The following is a 23923-nucleotide window of genomic DNA, read 5'->3' on the forward strand; positions in this document are numbered from 1 at the left end:
AATCACTCACACCACCCCCATACTGCAGCCCTGCGCTCGCTCTCACGCCAGGCACACTGTATTAATGGCGCCAATACACATTACTCGGAGGAGGAATATTTCGCGAGGAGAGCCTAGCGTAACTCTCCCTATGAACACAGTCACTAAAGCGCTCTACAACGTACCTCGTAGCTGTAATACCGGCGTCGCACGGACGCTGTGAGAGTCGGAGGGAGAGGGACGAGCGAAAACCTCACCAATCACTGCCTCGTAGCAGCACTCGCTGGCATCACACGGATGCTGTGAGCGGCTCGAGGAGGCAGGACGGCAGGGAGTCGGTCCCTTGCTCAGGGTTCCTTGCTCAGGTTGCCTTGCTCAGGGTGCCTAATATTCCACCCTCCGTCCTCCCCCCAATGTTGTTTGTAACTCATTGCGGTTGGCCAAGGGAACCTTTTCTTTTTGCGCCCATACAATATTAAGCCAATTTAAGGGCACCGCAATGTAACCTGTCCTGTGAGGGTCGGCCAATCTCCTGGCAACGGGAAACCGTGGGACTCTCCCCCTAGGGGCCCTTCAGATTAAAACCCGATGTGCCAGGCCACCCACTGCCAGGACACTACGTGGGTGCGCTGTGTGCGGGTGTGTGTTTAGTGCGGGGGGTGCGAGGGAGTCGCGGCGCTTGCGGAGTTGCTCGGCGGTCGTGGCACCACAGCTGTATCGGTACAACAACCACCCTCTCCTCTCACAGCTCCTGATCGACTCGCTAAGTTCTAGAGGCTCTCTGTGTGTCTGCTACGTTAATCAACGCACCACGCCTCGTGCAATTCGGTTATTACCAATTAGCGGGTACTGTGCAATATATAAAGAACAATAAAAAACAACCATATGCACGCTTATTCTTGATTATTGTAATTCGAGAGCTTAGTTTTCCTGTCACATATATAAATACTGATTAATTGGCTGAAAAATCTTAATATGCATAGAACTGTGCAAAAGTGTCTATTTGATATGTAAACATCTGGTGTTGTTGATTTGTCAGTGAGCAGTGCACAACCTCTGCTACAAGCGATGAGAATGGCACAAGCCGACCCCAGCCACCTACCTGCACAACAACTCCTGGGACTGCGCCCGTTTACGTGGCCTGTGTCTCAGCCGGTGGCTGGAGCCGAACTCGAGAACGCGTACAGCGCTGTCGGCGTTCAATGCCCTGGGTCAGTTGCAAATCTCTCCAGCGAGTAATAACAGGTTAATGCGCAAGGGAGACCTGGGGTAAAAGCAAATAATGCATAACGCAAGCTGAAAAGTGATTGACAAAATCTCGAAACCAACTAAAGGCACGAAAATAAGATTAAGTATACAATTATTAGAGCAAACTGTGTGTGTGTAATATGTCCAATGCAATGGGCATTTGTAAACGTGACCTTTAATTTTCAGCTAATTGCAAATTCAATCTGGCTTCAGCTCCTCCATCAGTCGCGATGGGGAACGCTCCTGAGCTGGTTGGTGCTCAGAACTATGTGAGTGAGCTGTGTGAGTTTGTCAAACACCCCAGCGGGGAGAGAGGTCAGCTGGTTGTTGTTCAACCACAGCTGCTGCAGATTCACCAGGCGGTCAAACACCCCCTCGGGAAGAGCCTGCAGCTGGTTGCCAGCTGGATCAGAACGTGAATAATCGGAGAGGGTACTCATGGCTTATGATTATGCTAGATATCTCTTATTTAAAGTGATATCGGTTCATTATCATGACATTAGTTACGCACAGTGACATGCGTTAAAGCTCATTAAGATGTATTACAGCTCAAAGCGATCGGATAGCTATTCACATCACAGTAAAAAACGATTGAAAACCGCCTTCAATCGCTTTCATAGACAAGTATATCGTTAAAGCAAATCCATTCGCTTTAATATGCCTGAAATAAACATAACTTCTTCCACTGCCATCTGTTAGTTAACACGAACTCAATTCTATTCACTTTCTTAAATAAATTAACATAAAGCTAGGCACATTCACATTTATTAAGAACTGCTAGTTTAAGTGACCTTGATTCAGAATCATCTATAAATATTTTGTTAAAGCGACCTCTATTCGTCCTTGACGCTGTCAAACAGCCCAGAGAATACAGCTGTCAGCTGGTTGCCGTACAAATGCAGCTCCTCCAGATTCACCAGGCGGTCAAACACCTCCTGCTTGAAGGTTTTGTTAAGTGACCCGGGAAATTAACTTAACGTAACAACGTTCGATAGGGAGTGTCATTGTGTGATGTTTGTGTGCTGTTCTCCGCTTGCAACTTCATGCAGCGATTATGATAATGTTCATGAGGATGATGATGAGTGGTGGAATGATGATTGGTGATTAACAATATTGATTGTGTTTATGTATGATGCTGCTCCTATTTACGATGATGTTGCTGCTGTTGATTGTGCTGATGAGAGGCATTTCTCCATTGGGTCGCGCTCGAACTCAGTGTCCTCACGTTGGCGAGTGGAAGGGAAAATCCTTGAGCGTGGCTGCTGATTGTCCAGCTATCTAAGCTAAACTCTCTCGCCGTGACCACAGTGATCACCAGATCAACAATCGCTGTGTAGGGCGCGCACGAGGCAGTGCTGCTGATCGAGGCAGCGTGCGGGGTTCTGCTGCTGAATTAGAAACCGGACTCCTTGTTTTTGTCCAAGCAGCACAAAGATAATTACAGCATCAGACGTTCAGCACGCTGACTCCGCCATCTTTCAACCACATTTGTTATTTCTGCTCTGTGTCCATTGACTCTGCAGCCAAAGCAGAGGAAGCGCCGCGTAGATGGAGCGAAGAGAGCAGCTCGTGTGCAGCAGCGAGATGGACTTTGGCAACGCAGGGCCAGCAGTGAAGCTGGCGTAGGGAAGCCTCAATTCAGCATTGAGGATAATGATAATAACGCACAAAAATACACACACAGTGTAATTATATTTGGTAGGATATTCCAGGACTGAATTCCACAAATTCATGGGGGCGCGGAGAGGGCACACAGACAAAACAGACACAAATAACATAAACCTATCCTTAGAAAAATTGTCCAAACATGTCAGGACAGGGCCCTTTTTTTAAATGAGTCTTGAATCATCTCCCCACGGTATTTGTTCGAACTCCCGTTACAGCTATTGGCTGTACGAGCGGGGAAGCAGAGTAGAGCACAGATCTCACTTACAGCATAAACAATGATACCGTCGAGCGAACGTGGTTACGTTAAGTGAGTTATCGCATCATCTAAGGCATCTTTAACCAAGGGGTGATTAACCACCTGGTGAATCTGAAAGATTTGCGTTTGTGCAGCAACCAGCTGACAGCTCTACCTGCTTGGCTGTTTGACAGCCTGGCCCAGCTGACGATTCTGGCTTTTGAGAGAAACCAGCTGCAGACTTTGAGCAAGTGTTTGACAAACTGACGCAACGGATCGGTTTTATTCTGCACAGCAAGCAGCTGAAGCCCATCTTCACGCGAGCCTCTCACTGGGTTCACTGGGACCCGCGCAGTCACACAGAGACCTCGTGTTCCTTCTCGAACACGTGAGCAAGGAACTCATTAAAGAGCACTGAGCAAAACGTCGCAAGGTTCGCATCAGCAGGAATGTGCTTTTGAATTTGGAGATTATGAACCAAGGCCGATCCTCTCGGAGTGTTTTTCATTGAAAATATGAATATGATGGCCGAAATATTTGACGATGATGAAGCTGATGATGACGACGATGATGAGAGACATTCCTCTACACAGTCGCATTCTAGATCAGTGTGAGTGCGAGGAAACCATATCTTGGGGTTTCTGTCAGACTGGACTCCAGTCCTCAAAGATGGATGGCGAATGCATAAGTCATTGCTGTCAGTAGCACTTAGTGTATATAATGGTATGAGAATACTCCCATCATAACATCAATGAAATTGCTGCACGTAGCACGTGTTTGATGATTGCGAAACAAGTTGCACACAGGTTCTGCAGTGAGCCAATTAAAATTAAGATTGCAATCTCAGTTTGTATGTACACGTGCTCCACATGTGTGTTTGTGTGCGTGTACAGGTGTAGTGTGGTTAAAATACGTGGCGCACACTGTTGGCCAAGGGCAACTGAGGATAAACACGTGCGCGTGTGCAACATAACGTTGCACGGGCAACCCGCCACCTAATTAGGGGGAGAAGCAGGTGCAGACCGGGTCGGCCCGGGGTTACACGCTGGCACCGGAGGTGTTGCCAGGGAGGCGTGCCATAAGGGATGATTGATGGCCTGACAGGCGCCAGTCTGTCTGGCCCTAAAGAGACACAAGTGAGGAGCTGGACAATTGGGAGGGGGATATAAAGACGGGTGTGAGAGCGGAGCAGAGGTATGTGTTACGGGGAGCAAGAGAGAGAATATGTCTCGCCGCTGCCGCTTCAGCCGGAAACGGATCTCAACCCTCACGAGTCGCCGGGTGGATGATGGTTGATCCCCCTCCCCGGGTCGGACGAGTGAGTGGGTCTGAGGGAATGTCCGCTGTGTGAGCGCTGCTGGGTGCAATTCTGTGTGAGCGTTGCTGGGTGCAAGCCTCTGTGTGAGCGCTGCTGTGTGCAATTCTGTGTGAGCGTTGATGGGTGCAAGCCTCTGTGTGAGCGCTGCTGTGTGCAATTCTGTGTGAGCGTTGCTGTGTGCAATTCTGTTTGAGCGTTGCTGGGTGCAAGCCTCTATGTGAGTGCTGCTGTGTGCAAAGCCTTGAGTGCGGAGCTGCCGAGAGCAAGAGCTGCTGTGTGCAGATTAGCGAGGTGTAGCGCAGATAATAGTGGGAATTGTTTAACAGAAGTGACCATAGCGACAGTGATAGGAGTGCCTACAACTAGTGCAAGAATAGGCTAATAAAGTGTAAGCAGGTGACCTGTTAGTTACAACGTGTCAGTCTGAGTGATTTTGCAAGACACTACCTTTGGTGTTAGAAGTGACAACGAACCTTCGCGGTCATGTCCAAGTTGGCGTTGAAACGAAGAAACCCACCTGCTGCATCGTCGGACGATGAGGCCGAGCAAGACGTCGTCCCTCCAACAGCTCCGGTTGCTGGGGCTCCGAGCACCCGCTCCGAAGATGTGCTGCAGTCGGCGCAAGAGACAATGGCGAGTTCAACCTTGCCGCCTCCCCCGCAGAGCTGGGTAGGCTGTTGACGGCCGCCGCTCATCTGTTCGAGCGGATGACGGCTGCATCGACCACCGGACAGTTCAGTTTTTAAAGCTACTGCGTTATTGACATCCACAGTCATCGTCACCATCGTCATGTTGTCTTATTGTGCTACAAGTTTGTCTGCAGTGTCACGGAGTAGTGAGCAGAGCGTCTAACTACGTACGTTTGTGAATATTAAATGAGTGAATCGTGTGAATAATTAGAGCCAATTTTGAGCGTTTTCAGATACCTACGTGTGATGCATGGGTTTGATTCATTTTTTAATCATGAAAAAAGTGACGTGGATTGTTTATTTGAACCTTATGGCGGTACCCCGGGGTACCATATTACCCCGGCTCTCGCATAATGTCCGTGATGCAGTCATTTTTAGTCTGTTGATGGTAGACGATGCGGCAATCGACTCATCTCGACGAGCTGTACACGATGCACTATTCAAAAAAAATATTTCGATAACGGATTTTTTATGCTAATGTTTGGTGTTTCGACATCGAAGAGTAGCACTGATTTCGGATTGTGGAGTTAAGTACACCCCTGGAAAATATAGTGTCCCAGAAATAAAATATATTTAATTGCCTCGGCCATTTAGTATTATTTGGTACCCCGGGGCACCGTTATAAGTGTAGTAAGTATGTAGGAGGCTTGACGACAGGATCGGAGGCACACTTGTTTATTACACCAACACAGTAATTACGGGTCACTTGGCTACAGGGATGCACAACAGCTAACCCCGCTAACCTATGCCAATCCCTCCACTACGGGGCTAGGGGAGGCTATCTGTCCCAGCCTGGTTAAGCTGGGATCCCGGCACCCTGAGTCTCCAGACCAGCTTAGTCTGGGCTCTCGGGGCCACGCCACCGGCTTGCCCTGATCGGCCCTTATAAGGACAGCGAGCCAGGGGAGCTCTGGGGCCTATTCTAGCAGGTCTTCCTTCTTCTCTGGTTAAAGCTGAGCCCCGACCTCGAGCCCTCGAGCTCATCACCTTTTATAGGACTCGCCCCCGAGAGGGGGCCCGTGGGGGATGCACATGCGGACGTCGGTGCGAGCGCCACCCTTGTGTACGGCCGTAACCCCGCCCCTTGTGTTTGTTGGCCATCCGTGGCCATGCATAATTACACCTCAACATCCGTAGCCATGCGCGATTACACCTCTACATCACCCCCCCCTGTACAGCTCGCAGCCGTCCCCGGCTGCAAAAAAATCAGAATAAAGGTGCATCCCTCACGAAAACCGTGTGTGTGTGCCTCGCGTAATTATTAACAAGAACAAAGAGAACCTTAACAAGAACAACAACAGGAAGAGAGAGAGAGAGAGAGAAAAAAAATAACCCGACGCACCCCCCCGAATAAACACCCCAAAACCAACATATATACACACACTCCGGACGCCACCCCTCACACTGTCCGCCAGGCCCCCCAACGGCCGACCTCACAATAGTCTGCGCGTTTTTGCGCGCGTTCTCGCGGCGGGCCCGTCACAAGGGCCCGTCCCGGCACGTTCAGTGGCGGTTGTTGACGGTCCGGGTGCAAGAGAGTCAGGCGTCGCTGCCGAGTGACCCCCGACCCCTCCGGGAGGGGTTGGCGGGTGTGGACCCGTCACTCCTGTTGCACCTGGAGACGGAACAGTTGATGTCAGGTTAGGCGAGCGCAGCGACGTCGGGGAGTCGGCGGAACCCTCACACGTTTGGCCATGCGTGTGTGTGTGTGAACCACGGGGCGGCGCGATGAACGGTTTCAACCTTGAGGGGTGCACATACCACCGACGCCTCCCCCATTTGACGCGAACACATTGCGGCCGCAAGACCTGTACGACCTCCACTGGCCCCCGCCACGGCCGTACCAATTTTGACGAGGTTGCCAGCGGCACCTGGGGACAGTGCAACCATGCCCTGTCCCCTGGTTTCCATTTGACCACATGTATCCGCCCCAACCGAAGCCTCTCGTTCACCCTCTGGCGGAGTTCAGAATTTTGCACGGCCGCTTCCCGCGCCTCAGACAATTTGCTGATGTTAAATTTAACGTGTTCGGACAAGTTAGACTTCGCCTGGGGCGCCGAGAGCTTCAGCTGGGTCGTCACAGGGGGGTTAGCCTCGCGCCCATACATTAAAAAGAAAGGGGAAAATCCGGTGGCCGCATGGGGAGCCATTCTGTAGGCCTGCAACACACCGGCTATACGAAGGTCCCAATCTGTCTGGGATACTGACACCTGCTGGGACAGCATAGACGTGATGGTCCGATGCAGCCGTTCCACCATCCCGTCAGTTTGTGGGTGATACGGAGAGGTCCGAATCTTCTCCGTACCCAAGAGGTCGCACACCTCACGGAGGAGTTTACCAGAAAAATTTCTACCCTGGTCAGTAAGCAGCCGTTCCGGAGCACCCTTGTCGAGGACATAGCCCTGGACAAAGGCCTCCGCGATGGCTGCTGCCGACTGGTTGGCCAGGGGCCAGGCCATAGGCCATCTCGTGAAGTACTCGACCCCCGTTAATAAATACCTATTTCCCCTGGGTGTAGCGGGAAATGGGCCGAGTATGTCTAGAGCAACGAGCTCGTTAACCCGGGAAACCTTTATGGACTGCAGCGGAGGGTTGGACCCCCTAGCAGGTGGCTTCCTCTGCGCGCATTGCGTGCACGACCCCAGGAGATCCCCCACGTCCTTTGCCATGCCCGGCCAGAAGAAATCGAGCTGGAGCGTGGCAAAGGTCTTGTGAACCCCCAAGTGCAGAAGCCGCTCATGAACAGCCCATACCACCTTACCCCTTAATGCTGCAGGCACCACGAGCCGCTGGCGGCGGGTTTTTCCGTCCCAGTGCATTAAAAGACCCTGGAACAACCCCCACGAGTCAACGTTCGCCACCCCCTGACCAACCCCCCCGGCGCGACGGCGCAGAGCGAGGAGGGAGGTGTCCTCCATTTGGAGGCGTCCCCATTCCGCGACCGACAACCCCAGCAACGAATCCCTCCCTTCTTGCTCGATAGGACCCGAAGCCGAAGGCGCATCGGCGGCGGCCACGAGGACCGAATCGGTGGTGACGTTCGGGGGCCTACAACGCCCCGAACCCAAGAGGCAAGCGCACTCCGAAGTGGGTGGCAACCGCGACAGGGCGTCAGCGTTCGTGTGGCGGACGCCCTTACGATATGTGGTGACAAAGTCATAGTCTTGGAGAATCTCCAACCATCGAGACAACTGGCCCGATGGTTGTTGAACCCGCAGGGCGTACTGTAGGGCCGCATGATCTGTACGGACGGTGAACCGCCGACCGTACAGATACGGGCGGTACTGCTGAATGAAATAAACAATTGCCAATAATTCCCGACGGGTAACGCAGTACCGCTGTTCGGCTGGAGACAGTACCCGACTACCGTAAGCCACCACATGCTCTACGCCCCCAATGAGCTGGGACAGCACGCCCCCGATGCCCGTGTTACTTGCATCTGTATCGAGCAAGAAGGGTTGTGAAAAATCGGGGTAATTCAACGGCGGAGCCCCCACCAGTGCATTCCGGAGGGCGCGAAAAGCAGCCTCCTCCTCCGGCCCCCAATGAAACCTGACTCCCTTGGACGTCAAGGCATGCAATGGTTTCGCGATTGTAGCGAAGTCAGCCACAAACCGTCGATAATACGACGCGAACCCAATGAAACTCCTGACCTCTCCCACCGAGGTGGGAGTCGGCCAGGAGCTGACGCATTCCGTTTTGGCGGAATCAGTGGATATCCCCGAGCGCCCAACAATGTGACCCAAATACCGCACCGATTCGCGGAGTAAATGGCACTTCTGCAGTTTAAATTTTAAATTGGCAGCCCGCATTTTGAGAAAAACAGCACGCAACCTCTGGAGGTGTTCCTCGAAGGATTTGCTAAAGACGATGACATCGTCCAAGTAAATTAAACACGAATCCCATTGCAAGCCTGCCAAGACCAATTCCATTAACCGCTGAAAAGTTGCCGGCGCAGAATGTAAACCCATCGGCAAGCGGTTAAATTGGAAGAGACCTTGCGGTGTACGAAAAGCAGTCTTAGGTTTTGATTCGTCATCCAGAGGAAGCTGCCAGAATCCAGATAGCAAATCGAGGGTGGAAAAGAATCGCGCCCCCGCCAAGGCATCGAGCGACTCATCCATTCGAGGAAGCGGGTACGCATCTGCCACAGAAATTTTGTTCAAACGCCGAAAGTCGACACAAAACCGCAGTGAGCCGTCGTGTTTTTTCACCAAAACGATCGGCGCGCCCCACGGGCTGTTGGAAGGGGAAATGATATCGGCGGCTAGCATGTCATCAACAGCCGATTTGACATGATCCTTTTCGGCGGGACTCAACCGAAAGGGATTTTGGCGGATTGGCGCGCTGTCACCCGTGTCAATATGGTGTCGCAGCAATTTAGTACAACCAATATCAAATTTGTGTTGACTAAAAACGTCAGCAAATTCGCTCAGGAGAACTCGCAGCTGCGCGCGCTGCGAGTCGGACAGGTCCACTGAACCCGCGCAAAGCGCATCCAGCCATCCGTCATCACAGTCTGAATGCGGTCGCGACGGAGGATCGGTGGTTACCTGACCCACGAGTGGTTCCTCATAGGGTACCGGCGTTGCGTGTGCAAGCACGGTCCCTTGAGGAACCACGGCCGTTCGCGATCCTACATTAAGGACTGCAATGAAGGGGTCCCCATCCCCTCTCACCATGGTCTGAGCCGCTAGCAAATCGGGTCCATTGACCCCGGCTCGAGATGGTCCCAACAAGACCCCCCGATCCGCAACCCCTTCATTAAACGGCCGACGCAACCTAAGAGGGACGAGCATCTGAGCCCCCGGAGGTACGCGCACAGTTTTTGTCACGAGCGCCTGCACGGTGGCAAACGCCCGACGCTCCGTGGTGGGGGAAGACAAAAATGTAACACGTCGGCCCGATGGGAGCTCGATGCACCCCTGGTCAATCAGGATACGGATGGGCATTTTGGCCAAGAAATCCGTCCCCAACAGGCACGGAACCGCGAGTGAGGAGGAAACCAAAACAGGCCCGGATAATTTAATGTCTCCAATGCAAATAGTGGCGCGGATTTGCCCAATAATGCCCAGCGAGCCCCCGTTAGCAGCATAGCATGGCACGTCAACAGGGAGCAAGGGACGACTTTGAACGGGAAGGATGTTATAAATCAAATCAGATATAATGGTCGCCGATGCCCCTGTGTCAATTAAAATCCGCACCTCTACCCCATCAATGTGACCGACCACAACCGATGATCCCGCCGACGCAGCAACGACACGATGGGCGAGCTCCGACCAGTGACCCGGTTGGAGCGCTCGCCGCATTACAGAACAATCACGCGCGACGGACGGCGATTTTCGAGCCCTGTTCAGTTGAGCGCGCGAGTGTGTGTCGGATGTGTGCATGGGCCAAACGTGTGAGGTGCCACGACTCGCCGTATTTCTCTGCTGGAGCTTGGGAGGAGACGGCGTGGCGTCCTGACGAGGTGTCGCCCCGCGCTGACGGGGAGCCCGGCATCCTGACGCAACGTGGCCTTGCAGGCCACAGTTGTAGCAGCGTGTGAGCGCCCCAGATGTCCTGGGCTGCTCCTGGCGGCTCGGTCCATTCCGAGCCTGTGGTGCCGCCGATCTCCATTCCCCTCGCCGCTCCACCCCGCAGACCTCCTCCGATGGGAGGGCGGTGGCCGCCATGGCATGGCCGGCCGCCCCCTTGGCCGCCTTTCGACGTAGGGACCGCAGGCCCCCGTGGATGTGGCGCGCGACCAGCAGGGACGACATTTCTGCGTCGTCTTGAGCCAGGACGTTGACGTCCAGCTCATCAGCGAGTATCAGCAGCTTCTCAGCCACCATGGCATCCACTCCTTCCTCGTCCATCCGTGGAAAAGCAGCCTTCGCTAGGGCCAGGAGAGCCGTCCGGAAGGCCAGGGGCGATTCGTTGGCGCCCCGGTGCCGATCGTGGAACAGCTGCCTGCAGTCCGAAGGCGGCCCATAGACGGCTGACAGCAGCTGCAGCGCCAGGTGCAGAGTGGCGCGTTTTTCTTTAGGCGCCGAGGTGAGGGTAGCCAGGGCGTCGTTGTCCAGCATCGCCGGCAGCGCGCGTAGAGCCTCGGCGTCCGACCAGTTCGCCATCTCTTGATGAGCGATGAACCGCCTCTTGAAGCCGCCCCAGTCTCCGTCCGCGCCGATGAATTCTTTTAGAGGCAGCAGACGCTGCTGTAACGCGACGTCCGTGGCTGCAGATCGCTCTCCGTCGCTGTCAGCAGATGATACAGTGTGGGCGGGCTGCGAGCATGGCATCGCCGGTCGCTCTGTTGTTGATGCGCTGGCCAGTGTTGATGATGTCACGGCTTGTGCTTGGCGCTCAGCAGTCACCTGACGCGGGCCGGCCCCGCCCTCTGCTCGCACTGTAGTGATGGCGGGAAATTTAACCGCGAGCCGCGTCGGGGTGGCGGGAAACGTCGCCGCGCGTCGGCTGCTGTCGTCGACCCGCGCTGCCCCTCCAGCTCCCAGCCGCGTGATCTCCTCCAAGGCGGCGGCCGCGGCATAGAGCAGTTCCGCCAGGCGGGAGTGAGCCAGCCGGAGTCCTTCGGCCGACGCATCCCCCCCCTCTTGTCGTAGCGGCGCGGGCGTACTCGGCCCCGGCTGCTCCGATCCGACCCCGGCCATCTCTGGTGGTGATTCGGCCCCGGCGTCTTCCATCTCTGACTCCTTGGTACGTGTTGTCCCTCGTGTGTCCATCGTTGAACGTTTTTACTTCTGACACCAGATGTAGTAAGTATGTAGGAGGCTTGACGACAGGATCGGAGGCACACTTGTTTATTGCACCAACACAGTAATTACGGGTCACTTGGCTACAGGGATGCACAACAGCTAACCCCGCTAACCTATGCCAATCCCTCCACTACGGGGCTAGGGGAGGCTATCTGTCCCAGCCTGGTTAAGCTGGGATCCCGGCACCCTGAGTCTCCAGACCAGCTTAGTCTGGGCTCTCGGGGCCACGCCACCGGCTTGCCCTGGTCGGCCCTTATAAGGACAGCGAGCCAGGGGAGCTCTGGGGCCTATTCTAGCAGGTCTTCCTTCTTCTCTGGTTAAAGCTGAGCCCCGACCTCGAGCCCTCGAGCTCATCACCTTTTATAGGACTCGCCCCCGAGGGGGGGCCCGTGGGGGATGCACATGCGGACGTCGGTGCGAGCGCCACCCTTGTGTACGGCCGTAACCCCGCCCCTTGTGTTTGTTGGCCATCCGTGGCCATGCATAATTACACCTCAACATCCGTAGCCATGCGCGATTACACCTCTACATAAGTATCATTTATTCATGTTTCTGTACAGGAGCTGCCACGCTGTACTCACCGTGCCGAAGGCATTGGGCCTGGACGATACAAACTTGGCACATGTTTATCACTCATCAATCGCGTGCAGCGTGCAACATCTCGATTTGTGTATTGACGGAGACGCTTGGGTAAACGCACACGGAAAAAAGGACAGTGAATTCTAAAGACTGGAAAGCAACTTCCATAAAGATTGTTTAATACTTTCGCTTACATGCAGGACACGGAATTGTTTAGTATGCTTACAATGACAACGCAATACCCCAAGTGTCCTGTGAAGAGTAATAATACTTTCTACAATCACCATCATTGTCAATGATATCATCATGACTTCATCAGCACCAGCGACGTAATGTATGTTATCATTATCATTAATACTTGTTATGATTCGTATGAATAATAACATCTGCACAGCATTGATATTCAAAACCATTATGATGACCATTATGATCAGAGGCATAATGACCGCTATCAGTAGCAATGTTGAGTGGGCAGGCACTTTCACAACCTGGTGAATATAAGTAAGAACGACTGCCTCTTTGAACTATGATGTAGATCTAACATTTATGTTGGAAAATCATTGCAACAATGTCTCAATGTTGCCCCCATTCCTGACGGAACCTGGATTTATACCTTGACATGAGTTGCTAAGCCCTCGGGTTGAGATCTCACGAGTTTCGTCAGCAGAAGCTCATCACGGGGATGCTGTTCAGCTGGTTTTGGTCTAGATATAATCGAGTCGGTTTGGTGTTTATTATTTACACAATCCATTCAATTAATATTCACGAATGCACAAAGGCAGACGCTGACCTCACTGCTCGATGACACTGCAGACTGACTTGTAGCACAAGAGTACACAATGACGACGATGATGGTGACGATGACTGTAGATGTCAATAACGCGGTAGCTTTATAAACTGAATGCTACTCGTGCCGAGCGTCATCTCTAAACCGGTACCCGGCGGCAAAGCAGAGACCGTTGCTAGCGGTGATGGCTCCATTGCAAACGCGCACCTGGAAGTGGTTTTCAGTTGATTCTGATGCAGACTCAACTGCTTCATCTGGGTAAGTTTGTCAAACGCGCCACTGGGCAGCTCTGTGAGATTGTTACAGCACATGTACATAATTTCCAGATTCCCCAGGCGGTCAAACGCTCCCTTTGACATTTCCTGCAGCTGGTTGTGAGTGAGATACTGTATTGCAGACGCAGGTAATATATGGACGTGTTTTAAAATCCATATTGTGTTACGTTAAATAGTTCTTTCATACTCTCAACAAGATTTCAGTCCTAAAAGCTATTAGCTGTGTTAGACGACCACCTGTGTGGTGGCATAAATGGTGTCACTATAGTGTAGCGACAGTACCGAGTAAAGAGTGGTACTGTATATGTGGAGCCTCTATAGCACCAGAGTGAGTATGGTGACGGTGAGAGAGAGGTTGGGCGAGGACATGGTACTCTGAGTGAACCCGAGAAGGATACGTGACCGGACGACGTGAAAAAGGGGGCCCAGAAGGGGGTGAGAGGGACACGTGATGTGGGGGCCAGAGTCTTCGAGAAGGATCTGGAAGGGGGCGTGGCCAGGGACAGAGCCCGGCCACGCCGCGGCCCATAAAAGCCGAGTCCCGAGCGCGATCCTGGCTGTCTCTGGGAATGGAACTCTTTGTTCTTCTGTCTTGGGTCTTCGCACATGGCATCGTGGACGAGACAAGATGTTAACTAGCTGAGTCTAATTGTATAGTTACCCCGTGGTCGTTACCACTATATAGCATCCCGTCGAGTGGTTTAGAAGTTAGCAGTGGTGGTCACCACCCTATGTCGTTATCCTGTGAGTGGTTATATGGTTTGTGAATAAACGTGTTGCCTCCAAGTTCGAGTGTGCGCCTCAATTGAACCCACTACACCTGTATTCCGGTAACCGTTTTTCTAATCGGTTACCGGTTCCCAACCGTCTACAAACTGTATGGTGGCCTAAGTCACCGCATGGTACAACTGGTCCTCGTCTCTCAGCTAAGAGGTAAAGTTGCTTGCTTATGCCACTGCTGGTTGTGGAGCGTTGGGCTTTGTTTTTGAAGGAAGCGGATACATTTCACCCCACGTTGCGATGAGGGGTCCCACTCAACACCACCTGGAATGATCTCTTTGTGACCTATGGTCGACTGTAATATCAAAAGCGCATTGCATGTCATCTAGAACGTGTCCACGTGAGTAGTATCACTGTTTAATCCTCCAAAGTACTGCACAATGGTGCTAATGTAAAGGCTGTCAGGGACGCTCTTCAAATTATGTTTCTACAGACTCAGTGTCATGAGCTGGCTGAATTTGTCAAGACACCCCAGCAGGGACAGACGTTAGCTATTTTTATACAAATACATCTCCTTCAAATAAAATATGCGGTCAAACATCTCGGCGGGTAGAGCCTGAAGTTAGTTGGTGTGCAGACTCAAGATAGTCAATTTTGTTATTTTGTCACAGATCCCGGCGGATAGTGCCTGCAGCTGATTCCCACTCAAATACAGCTTCTGCAGATTCACCAGGTGGTCAAACACACCCTCGGGAACGACCATCAGCCGATTTCCAGACAAATACAAGATGCATAAATTCACCAACATGTGCTTGGATTAGAGTTCGCCACAGCCAGACCACCAGTCCCATATTCTACAAGCATGTATTTAATTAATTTAAATTAGGAACATTCTTACAAACTTAAGAAAAGGTGCAATATAAAGATTATATATTGGGGGTGTCCTACAGTTTATTCTAATTGTCATATCAATGTCAGGTCAAGATGTGATGGTTCAATTCGAAATTCTCGCAGAGCCCTGCATCACACATGCTGCGAGGCATCCTGTAAACGTGTGTACATCTGGTAATACGACCAGTGTTTGCTGACAAGCCCCAAAAACGTGAACCTGGTCCAGAGTTTTCATGTTTAAGCAAATTATAGAAGGCCAATACACCGATAGACTGGAATATATGTATGTTATTGTGGCGATATAGAAAGGAAGGTGATTTACAGAAATTCCATAAGATGCAAGATGCAGCCATATCCAAATGGTGAGCACACTGGAAATGCAATCCAAAGTATGGCGCATTGATCTGATGCTCAGCAATATAAATAATGGGCACGTTTCTTAAGACCATCGACTCTGTCATCCTAGTAGTGGGCTACCCATAGTTAGTCGATTCGTAGGTCACGTGCAATGAAGCGTGGACACTCCCAACTCGTTTTAAGACGTCAGACCAGCATGGGAGAGTAGGTCAAGTACCCTGTAGAAAGAAGCCATTTAGAATTTCCCCCACATGGCGGCCCTTCTGCCAGCAGTGGGGTGAACAAGTACTTGCAGGACTGCCTCTTTAACTTATACCCCGTGATCTTTCCCTTGCTTGGATATCATCTATCTAAGCACGTGGATTATCCAGAATATGAATAAAGTCCATCGAGTGCGGGAATACGCCCCAGACAGTGCTGTGTGCCAATGGCCAATGGCACGCAACATTTTACATAATAATCAGAATAATGATTGATGCAACCGTTCACATGACCACCGTCACGTACGGGGAGATGAAATTCGCTGGGAGAATCTTTAGTGAGGCCTCTCTTCATGGTAATGCTAAATTCTACTCTCTGATATGACATTCATAGCGGTAAGATCATTAATTCAACCCCCTCTGGTTACTATTGACTCTAGTTTGACGCCCTGCCCCCATTATCTTTGCAGGCGTCAAAGCAATAACCAATATAACTCCACACAAACATTAACTTGGATTTACCCCCTCAAGATAAAGTGAGTCGTAAAGCACCATATCGTTGCAATCTCCATCATCATAATTATTGGGTCGCTTGTGGTGGAGTAAAGGCTGGATATCTTCACGTTTTCTAAGGCATTTGGGCAGTGTAACATCGTAGGCCATAGTCCCCATCTATAGGACCTGTTGAGAGCCACCTCGTGCAGAAGCCCTTCCTCTACGTCTGCACTTCTACCCAGTTGGACATCATATTGGATTAAATCTCAGCTGAATGAGTTTGTCAAATACCCCAGTGGAAAGAGAAGCCAGTTTGTTTTCCCCCAGATGCAGTTCCCTCAGATTCGCCAGACTGTCAAACACCCCGGCGGGTAGAGCCGTCAGTTTGTTGTTCTATAGCCAAAGCTTTTGTAAATGCACTAGGTGATCGAACGCGCCCACAGGAGTGGAAGGCAGTTGGTTATCACGTACATGCAGCTGTTTCACATTCACCAGGCGGTCAAACACTCCAGCGGGTAGAGATGCCAGCATTCATATTTCATGTCAAATAATTATCCATTATCACGACCTTCGCCATTTTTAGCGGTATTGAACGAGTAGGAAATGCTCCAAGTCCGTGTTCTCTTGGCGGCGGTTAGAGAGGGGGAGGGCCACTCGCTCAGACTGGACGGGGATTTGGCCTCATTGGAGGCGACTTTGCCCGAGTTCGGCTCGAGCCACTCACCGACTGAGACGCAGGCCGGGTGAACGAGCGCAGTCCCAGGGGTTGTTGAACAGATAGATGGCTGGGATCGGCTCGCGCCAATCACAGAGAACACGCAACAGTGACTGATGATGAACCATATGCATGCATCATAGACACATAAATCACACTGAGATTACTTTCTATTTTATTCTTGCGTATGCCACTTCCATTTAAGAAACAATACCATTCATAACTCCCTCGCTTTCACAGTACGATTTTGTGATTCTTCGGGTCTACCATCGCGTGTTTCCAGCAAAAACAACAAGTCAATGTTACTTTAGCGAGGTCTATACACATAATATTAAAACAAAAGTTGGTTTAACGTGCTGCTTGATAATATATACGTGATATGCTAACGTTTAATGTAATGGCCTTTCTTTAGAGGAGAGATAGGGCAGACTGATGTATGGTTGAAGCAGGGGTCCCACAATGAGGCACCTTGCAACCCCTAGAGAATCTGCAGTGGCCACATGAACCCAGTCTCCCATTGGATAGCAAACAACATCCCCCGAGAAGTGCGATATCGATAGAGAAACGTCTAATTTATGATATGGACTAAATACAACGACAAAAAATATCGAGTAATACAAAAACATTGCTGTTAATTTAATGTGATATTGTATGCCAATTATAACGGATGTCGAAGCAAAATGCAAACGGAGAGCTGATGGCAAATTCTGGGACTGCTGAACAGGTGGAAAGTTCCTGAGACTCATGTACTTAGTGAAGTTGCGATTTGTAAAGAGCCTGTGTGTGAGGACACTCGAGGGCTTAGATGAGGGTTCGGTTTGACCAATGGACCCATCATACACACGCTTATCGGGCTGTGTAAATTCACCACTTCGCCTTGGCTAAACAATGACGTCACAGTTCCTTATAAACGTGCGTCATGCACCCAGACTGCATGTGCTCATAAGCAAATCCTGGACCTGTGTAACGGTCTCCAGCTGAGATTTTGCAGCACCATTCGCGTCAGTTTGGTCAGTTTGTGATGGACAAGTTTAGTTCCTTTAGACTGACTAGGAGATCGGGTCCGCCATGGGGTATATCATTTAACTGATTGTCACAGAGAAAGTCACGAGAGCCAGACTGGCAAACGCCCCTGCAGGCAACATTGCTATGCCGGGATCCAGTAAGTTCCCTGCAGTCACAAAAACTTCAAATCTAGATTAGCTATGTCTTACTTTTGGGTAGTTCCAGGCGTGGTTCAGAGGAGGAGGATGGGAGAAAATCTGGGTCACGTGACTTTGATTGTTCAGGACCAGAAGTGGCATCCTCTTACTCGTCTAACTCAAGTGAGGATGATTCTGGTACATCAGGACCCGGCAGTCCTTCTCTGTGGGGTACTGGGTGTAAAGCTGATAGAATGTTTGGATAATGAACCGTCCACTTTTTCTTCTTTGACACACCTTTCCCAACTGGAGGCGCCATGCAGAAGTAACAATTACTGATATAATATGTTGGCTCTCTCCACATCATTGGCACCGCAAAAGGCATACATTTCCTTTTCCTGTTCAACCACTGGTGAAGATTTGATCATAAGTGTTGCAGCATATGTATGGGGCCCACTTCATGTCCTGATCTCCAATTTTGCAGCCAAAAAAGGTGATAGGTTTTCTTAACCATAATGGTTAAACTGCAATTTGTGATGCAAAAGTCACTTCACTACAAACATAGCAGAACTTATCTTCTTTGTTCACACAAGTACGAGGCATCTCTGCTCACTTTGGCTAAATATTAACGTGACTCTTTGGAAAATCAAACACTGACAAATAAGAGAGCACAGCACTGCATGATTTCTGGAGCTGAAATAGAACAATTTGTTTTGCAGAAGGATGCCAGCCTAGCTATGATTGCATCATCCATGACTTCTAGGAATAACATGATGCAATTCATATCATGTATGACGCAATACCAGGTTCAGATTGCATCATTCATTGTTTGACTCAAAAAGCAAATACTGTCCAAACCCAGTCATATATTTATTCAAAGATCCAGTCAAATATATATTTTAGAAGCTTCTGTTAGAAAGTCCCCTTCTCAACTGAGATTGCTCTTCTGCATCATTCTTTAAGTTTACAGCCCATTTAACCCAATGGAGTGAGGACATCCTCCACAGAGCTCAATGAGAAAATCCCACCCTTCAGGTGAACTTTTCTTATATCATCTTTAACCAAGCCCTAATCCTCCTTGAGGACAAACTTAACTCCATTCGTGGAAAATACCTCAAGTCTATTGGACTACCAACACCCTCCAGGGAGAACCTGCATCTCCTTGCCCAAGAGATCATATGTAAAATACCTACTATAATCACCCAGGAATGTCCTTAACGCTCGTGACGTTGTAGATGCTTACCCCGAGCCCTCATTACCGCCAAGAACAGCCAAGGCCATACACTGCAGACAATTGGAATCTTCAATCCTCATTAGCAGTAGGTTACATTTTACTATTGAATTTAAGTATCTTAGCTTAGCCTTCATAGGTTACAATTGAATCCCGATGGCCTCCAAGCCCTCCACAGGAGCTAAGAGATTAGGACCCGTATATCCCTCATCCTACATCATCATTATCAATGTCACGGATCAATCTCTGGGTATATAACATCAGTCGAGTGTATTTACAAATGATATCACAAGGCTATAAGTCACATCAAGAAATTGCCATTAAAAATAAAGCGTCCTTTATTTAGCCGCACCACATGACACAGGGATCGACTTCTCAAACACCCATCGGGGAGTCTTTCTATTTTATTTCTGTCCAAATTCAGGATATGGGTGTGATGCGCGATTACAGAGGGAACTGACCTCAGTCTTTTTACTTCAAAGTTCGTCCTTTGGAGTCCAGAACGCACGCCACATGGACACTCTGAGGGACTCGTGGCTCCACGTGCTCCCAGTCTGAGCAAGACCCAGAGAGTCCAGCACAGACCTTGCCTCCTTCAGTACTAAATCATCTCTACTCTACCACTATCATCACCATCAACCCACTCATAAAAACGCATACAAATTTTACAATAAATATGCATTACATAGCACAGTATTAATATTCACAATACATTGATTAATAACACCTATTAATATATATGTACGTATAAAATCATCGGCGAACGCAACAATTTCTAATAACAGCAGTGCATTTATAAAAAGCAAACACATTTTTTTACCAAAGAAGTATGAGGCGTACCTTTTTTGATTCTTGATTATTCAGAATTACAAGTGGTAATACGAGTGCAACTGAAACGCAGCAAATTGTCTCAGCGGGGAGTACAAGTGGTTGTGTGCTTTAGCCGCATTAATTTGCCTAAACGCTTGCGTGCGCACCATTCTGTAACAGTATGGGTTGCACTGCTCTACAAGGGTTCCGAATGGATGCTTTGTCTTATGACGTGATACGGCTAATCACCATCTAAATAACATTGGGATAAATGACAACAAAAATCACCAAAAAGGCGAAAAGAGTGATGCATCTACCGCCCCATTTTCTTCTCCCATATATCTTCTCCCATATATCTCCAAACTCTTAAAACTCCTGGTATACTTTTATCTTACACACTACATCTCTTCTAACTTCCTCTACCCTCAATTCCAATCTTGTTCTCATCCCTCTCATTCAACTGAAACTGTTTTTCTTTAGATTAAGAATATTCTGGCGAAGTCTGCTCATGCTGGTCTCTCTTCTATTCTTATACTCCTTGATCTGTCCTCAGATTTCGACACGGTTCCCAATCCTACTCTTCTCTCTACTCTCTCTTAACTTTGTATTTCCGGCACACCACTTTCCTGGCTACAGTCCTATCTTTGTCTGCGCACCTCTGCGGTCTCATTCAATCATTGCCACTTCCACCCCAGCCCATTTCACTGTTGGTGTTCCTCAAGGGTCTGTTCTTGGTTCCCTACTTTTCTCTCTCAATATTTAGCAACTCGAATCTCTCATTTCTTCGCTCTATTTTCCCAAAAATTTCATCGTGGATGACATCCAGATGTTTTTCTCCTTTCCTTCCTTTTTCCCTATCATCGTTTCCCGCTTGTCAATAAGCCTGGTCTCCATCCAATCTTGGATGTAATGGCACTTTCTGTCCATCAACCCTTTCAAAACCCAATTTATATTTTCCCCTGCCTCTCGTTCCCCTTCTCCCTGTCCCAACAACTCTTACCCTCCTTTTCTATTTCTCCCATTTCCTCAGCCCGCAATATTGGTGTTATTTTAAAGTCTTCCTTTTCTCTTACCGATATTTCCGCCACTACCCGCACTTTCTCTTGTTTAACATTCGCTAATTCCGACCACTTATTTCAACCCCTGCTACAAATCCCATGCCTTCCTTATCCATACTCGTCGATTCCAGAATCGGTTCTTGACTTAGGATTCGATGGCTGAACGATGTTAATTCAGATTCCGATTCAAAACACAATACACGGTTGTTATTTTGTTATAGAATAATCATTACTGGATTAAACCAGCATGGATATTTAAAAATAAAGTAATAAAAACGTATTATGTATAGAAACAGAATGCACATTAACCGAGAGCAATGCAAGTGCAAAAAGATACTAATAATCACAACTGACACAAAATAACCGCTTTATCAAAATCATCACAGTTCCTTAATGATTGAGTATTTCAAGAGGCGAGGTCTGTGATGGAGTCTCTGAGTCTCGCTCAGAGCTGGGAGCACACGGAGCCGCGGGTCCCTCGCAGTGTTCGTGCTTCATAGGTTCTGGACTCCGTTATACGAACTGTGATAGCAAAGGACTGAGTTCAGTTCCTTCTGGGATCCCTGACAACACCCAGGCCCTGCAATTGCAAGGCAATCGCATAAAGAGGCTCCCCGATGGATTGTTTGACGCAGTGGGGTCTCATCCCCCCGCTTTATGCAGAACTCGATCCCTGTGTCACATGTTGTGGTTAAATAAAGGACACTTCATTGCAAATGGGAATTGCGTCTCCAAGTGGGGGGGGGGGGGGGGGGGGGGTTAACCATACCTCACCACGCTTGTCAGTGCGGGCTGGAGAGGTGTGGCGGAGTTGGCGGGGATGACGCCTGGTTTAGAACCTATTGCGTTAACCCCCAGGCCACAGCTGTTCCCCAATGTATTCTATTTGTGAGCAACAAATCACTCTTCACCTCATCCAGTATATGAGTATAACAGCCAAATTACAAAGGCTTAACACAATTGTCAGCTCTATCCACCGTGGTGTTTTATAAACTCACCCAGCTCACTATAGCCGAGCCATGAATGCTTTGTTACATGCTTTGTCTTCGTGTTCTTCACCTTTTGGCATGTTTTCATCTACCACTGTTGAGACAAGGCCGTAAAGGGAGCTGTCTCTGGAGTATGGCAAACAGTAGCCCCAACCATGGGGAGACAACCATCCGAGGACCCAATCAAAACCATCACCTTGCCATACATAGAAGGTGTTACCAAAAAGATTTCCAAATCTTAAACAAACAAGATCCAGGTCCGACTCAATGCAGTACACAAAATAGCTTGCGCCAGAGGAGCTACGATGGGGCAGAGAGCTCAGGAGTGAGAAGAATAACCACGTGGGTTTATTTCTAACCTCATGAGAGGTAAAGAGACAGTTACCTGATTTTGAGCAGATATTGTGGACACTGTAGATGTGAGTATGGATATCATAATCATAAAGTAGTATTTTACTCGGATATATTATGTTATTCAACTCAGTCACAAATATAGAATGCAATATTTAACGCAAAGGCTTTGATTTAATTACGGGATACGTATTTAATATTTCATTGGGGGTCGTGGTCGACATGTACCAGGGTGTTGAATGTAGCCTCCTACATTGAGTCGCGTACCCGCGGGGTAGCCGCAGGTCACTCGCCGGGGGGGGGGGGGGGGGGTCGAGTTCAGGTTGGAACGCAGCCGCTGCTGCTGATAGTGATTCGCGTTCAGGGCAAGTCCATCGCGGGTCATCAGCGGGTGACCCGCGATGATAACTTTCTAGGAACTGGGCAACACAACGCTTTCCTACGTTATTGGACCGTGTGGGCGGAGACGCGTTGCTCAGCATGTGCTTCAAGCCGAAGCGACCACGAGGGAGAGGTAGAATCGAACCAGCCGCCTCTGGATGGCCAGTCCAGCATCCTAAGCGTTATACCACAGCAGCTCCCTTAGGACGGACTTCTGGGTTAGTTTTCCAAGCACCCCGGCGGGTAGAGCCGACACCTCGTTGATGTTTAGAAACAGCTTCTGCAAATTTTCCTTGTTGTCAAAAACCCCTCCGGGAGAGCTGTAAGCTGGTTGTCACCTAAGTTCAGATAAGTAATTTGTGCCAGACTGTTAAACACCACAGCGGGGAGGACTGTGAGTTTATCAGATCACAAATCGCAGATAAACAGCATAGAGTTGGGTATGCTTTGGAATTACACAGAGAACTGATGGATGAGAAAACGGAGGCAAAATACGACCAAGTTTGGAAGACGTCATTCAATAGTGAAGCAACACTGGCTGATGATGATGATCAAAGGATACAGCTGATTATCAAAACGATACATATTTGAGAGGCGTACTGTACACCGACTCAGACTGACTCACACACTCGCTGACTGACACACAGACTGATTCACATACTAACTCGCTGGCTCACACACCGATTCACTGACTCACACACTGAATCGCATACTGACTCGCTGACTCAAACACTGACTCACAGACGAACAATCGAAGATTCCTACGATGCTGGTACATTCAGCAACATTCTGCTGGTGGAGTCTTTAAACATTTTACTTTTCATTATTTGTATTGTTTATTCTCTGGTGGGGCGGCACCTCATCCAGCAGTGGATGTGTATTGAGAGCCTATGTCTGGCTCACGTGGTGATCGGGTCTGCCGGTCCTGCTCTACAGCCAATTGGGGGAGAGCCTGGGAACATGGCCCTTGCGTGATCGAGGGATGTCAGCTAGGGTGATTGGTTCTGCTGGTCTTGGCCTCAACCTGATATGGTGTCTTTACAATTGATG

At 49.6% G+C, this 23923-nt stretch overlaps 1 protein-coding gene across 1 annotated transcript in view; it reads left to right on the forward strand.

Moving 5' to 3' along the window:
• The first annotated feature begins 1457 nt into the window (after positions 1-1457).
• LOC133341422 (carboxypeptidase N subunit 2-like) overlaps positions 1458-23923 on the forward strand; it is a 67590-nt gene continuing 45124 nt past the window's right edge. Inside the window, exons 1-2 of the mRNA XM_061550040.1 lie at positions 1458-1500; positions 21653-21791. Coding sequence (XP_061406024.1) covers positions 1458-1500; positions 21653-21791 — 182 coding nt within the window. The remainder of the gene's footprint in view (positions 1501-21652; positions 21792-23923) is intronic.

The sequence above is a fragment of the Lethenteron reissneri genome, chromosome 2 (assembly GCF_015708825.2).
Source record: "Lethenteron reissneri isolate LAM-NWPU_2019-01 chromosome 2, ASM1570882v1, whole genome shotgun sequence".
Taxonomy (NCBI): Eukaryota; Metazoa; Chordata; class Hyperoartia; order Petromyzontiformes; family Petromyzontidae; genus Lethenteron; species Lethenteron reissneri.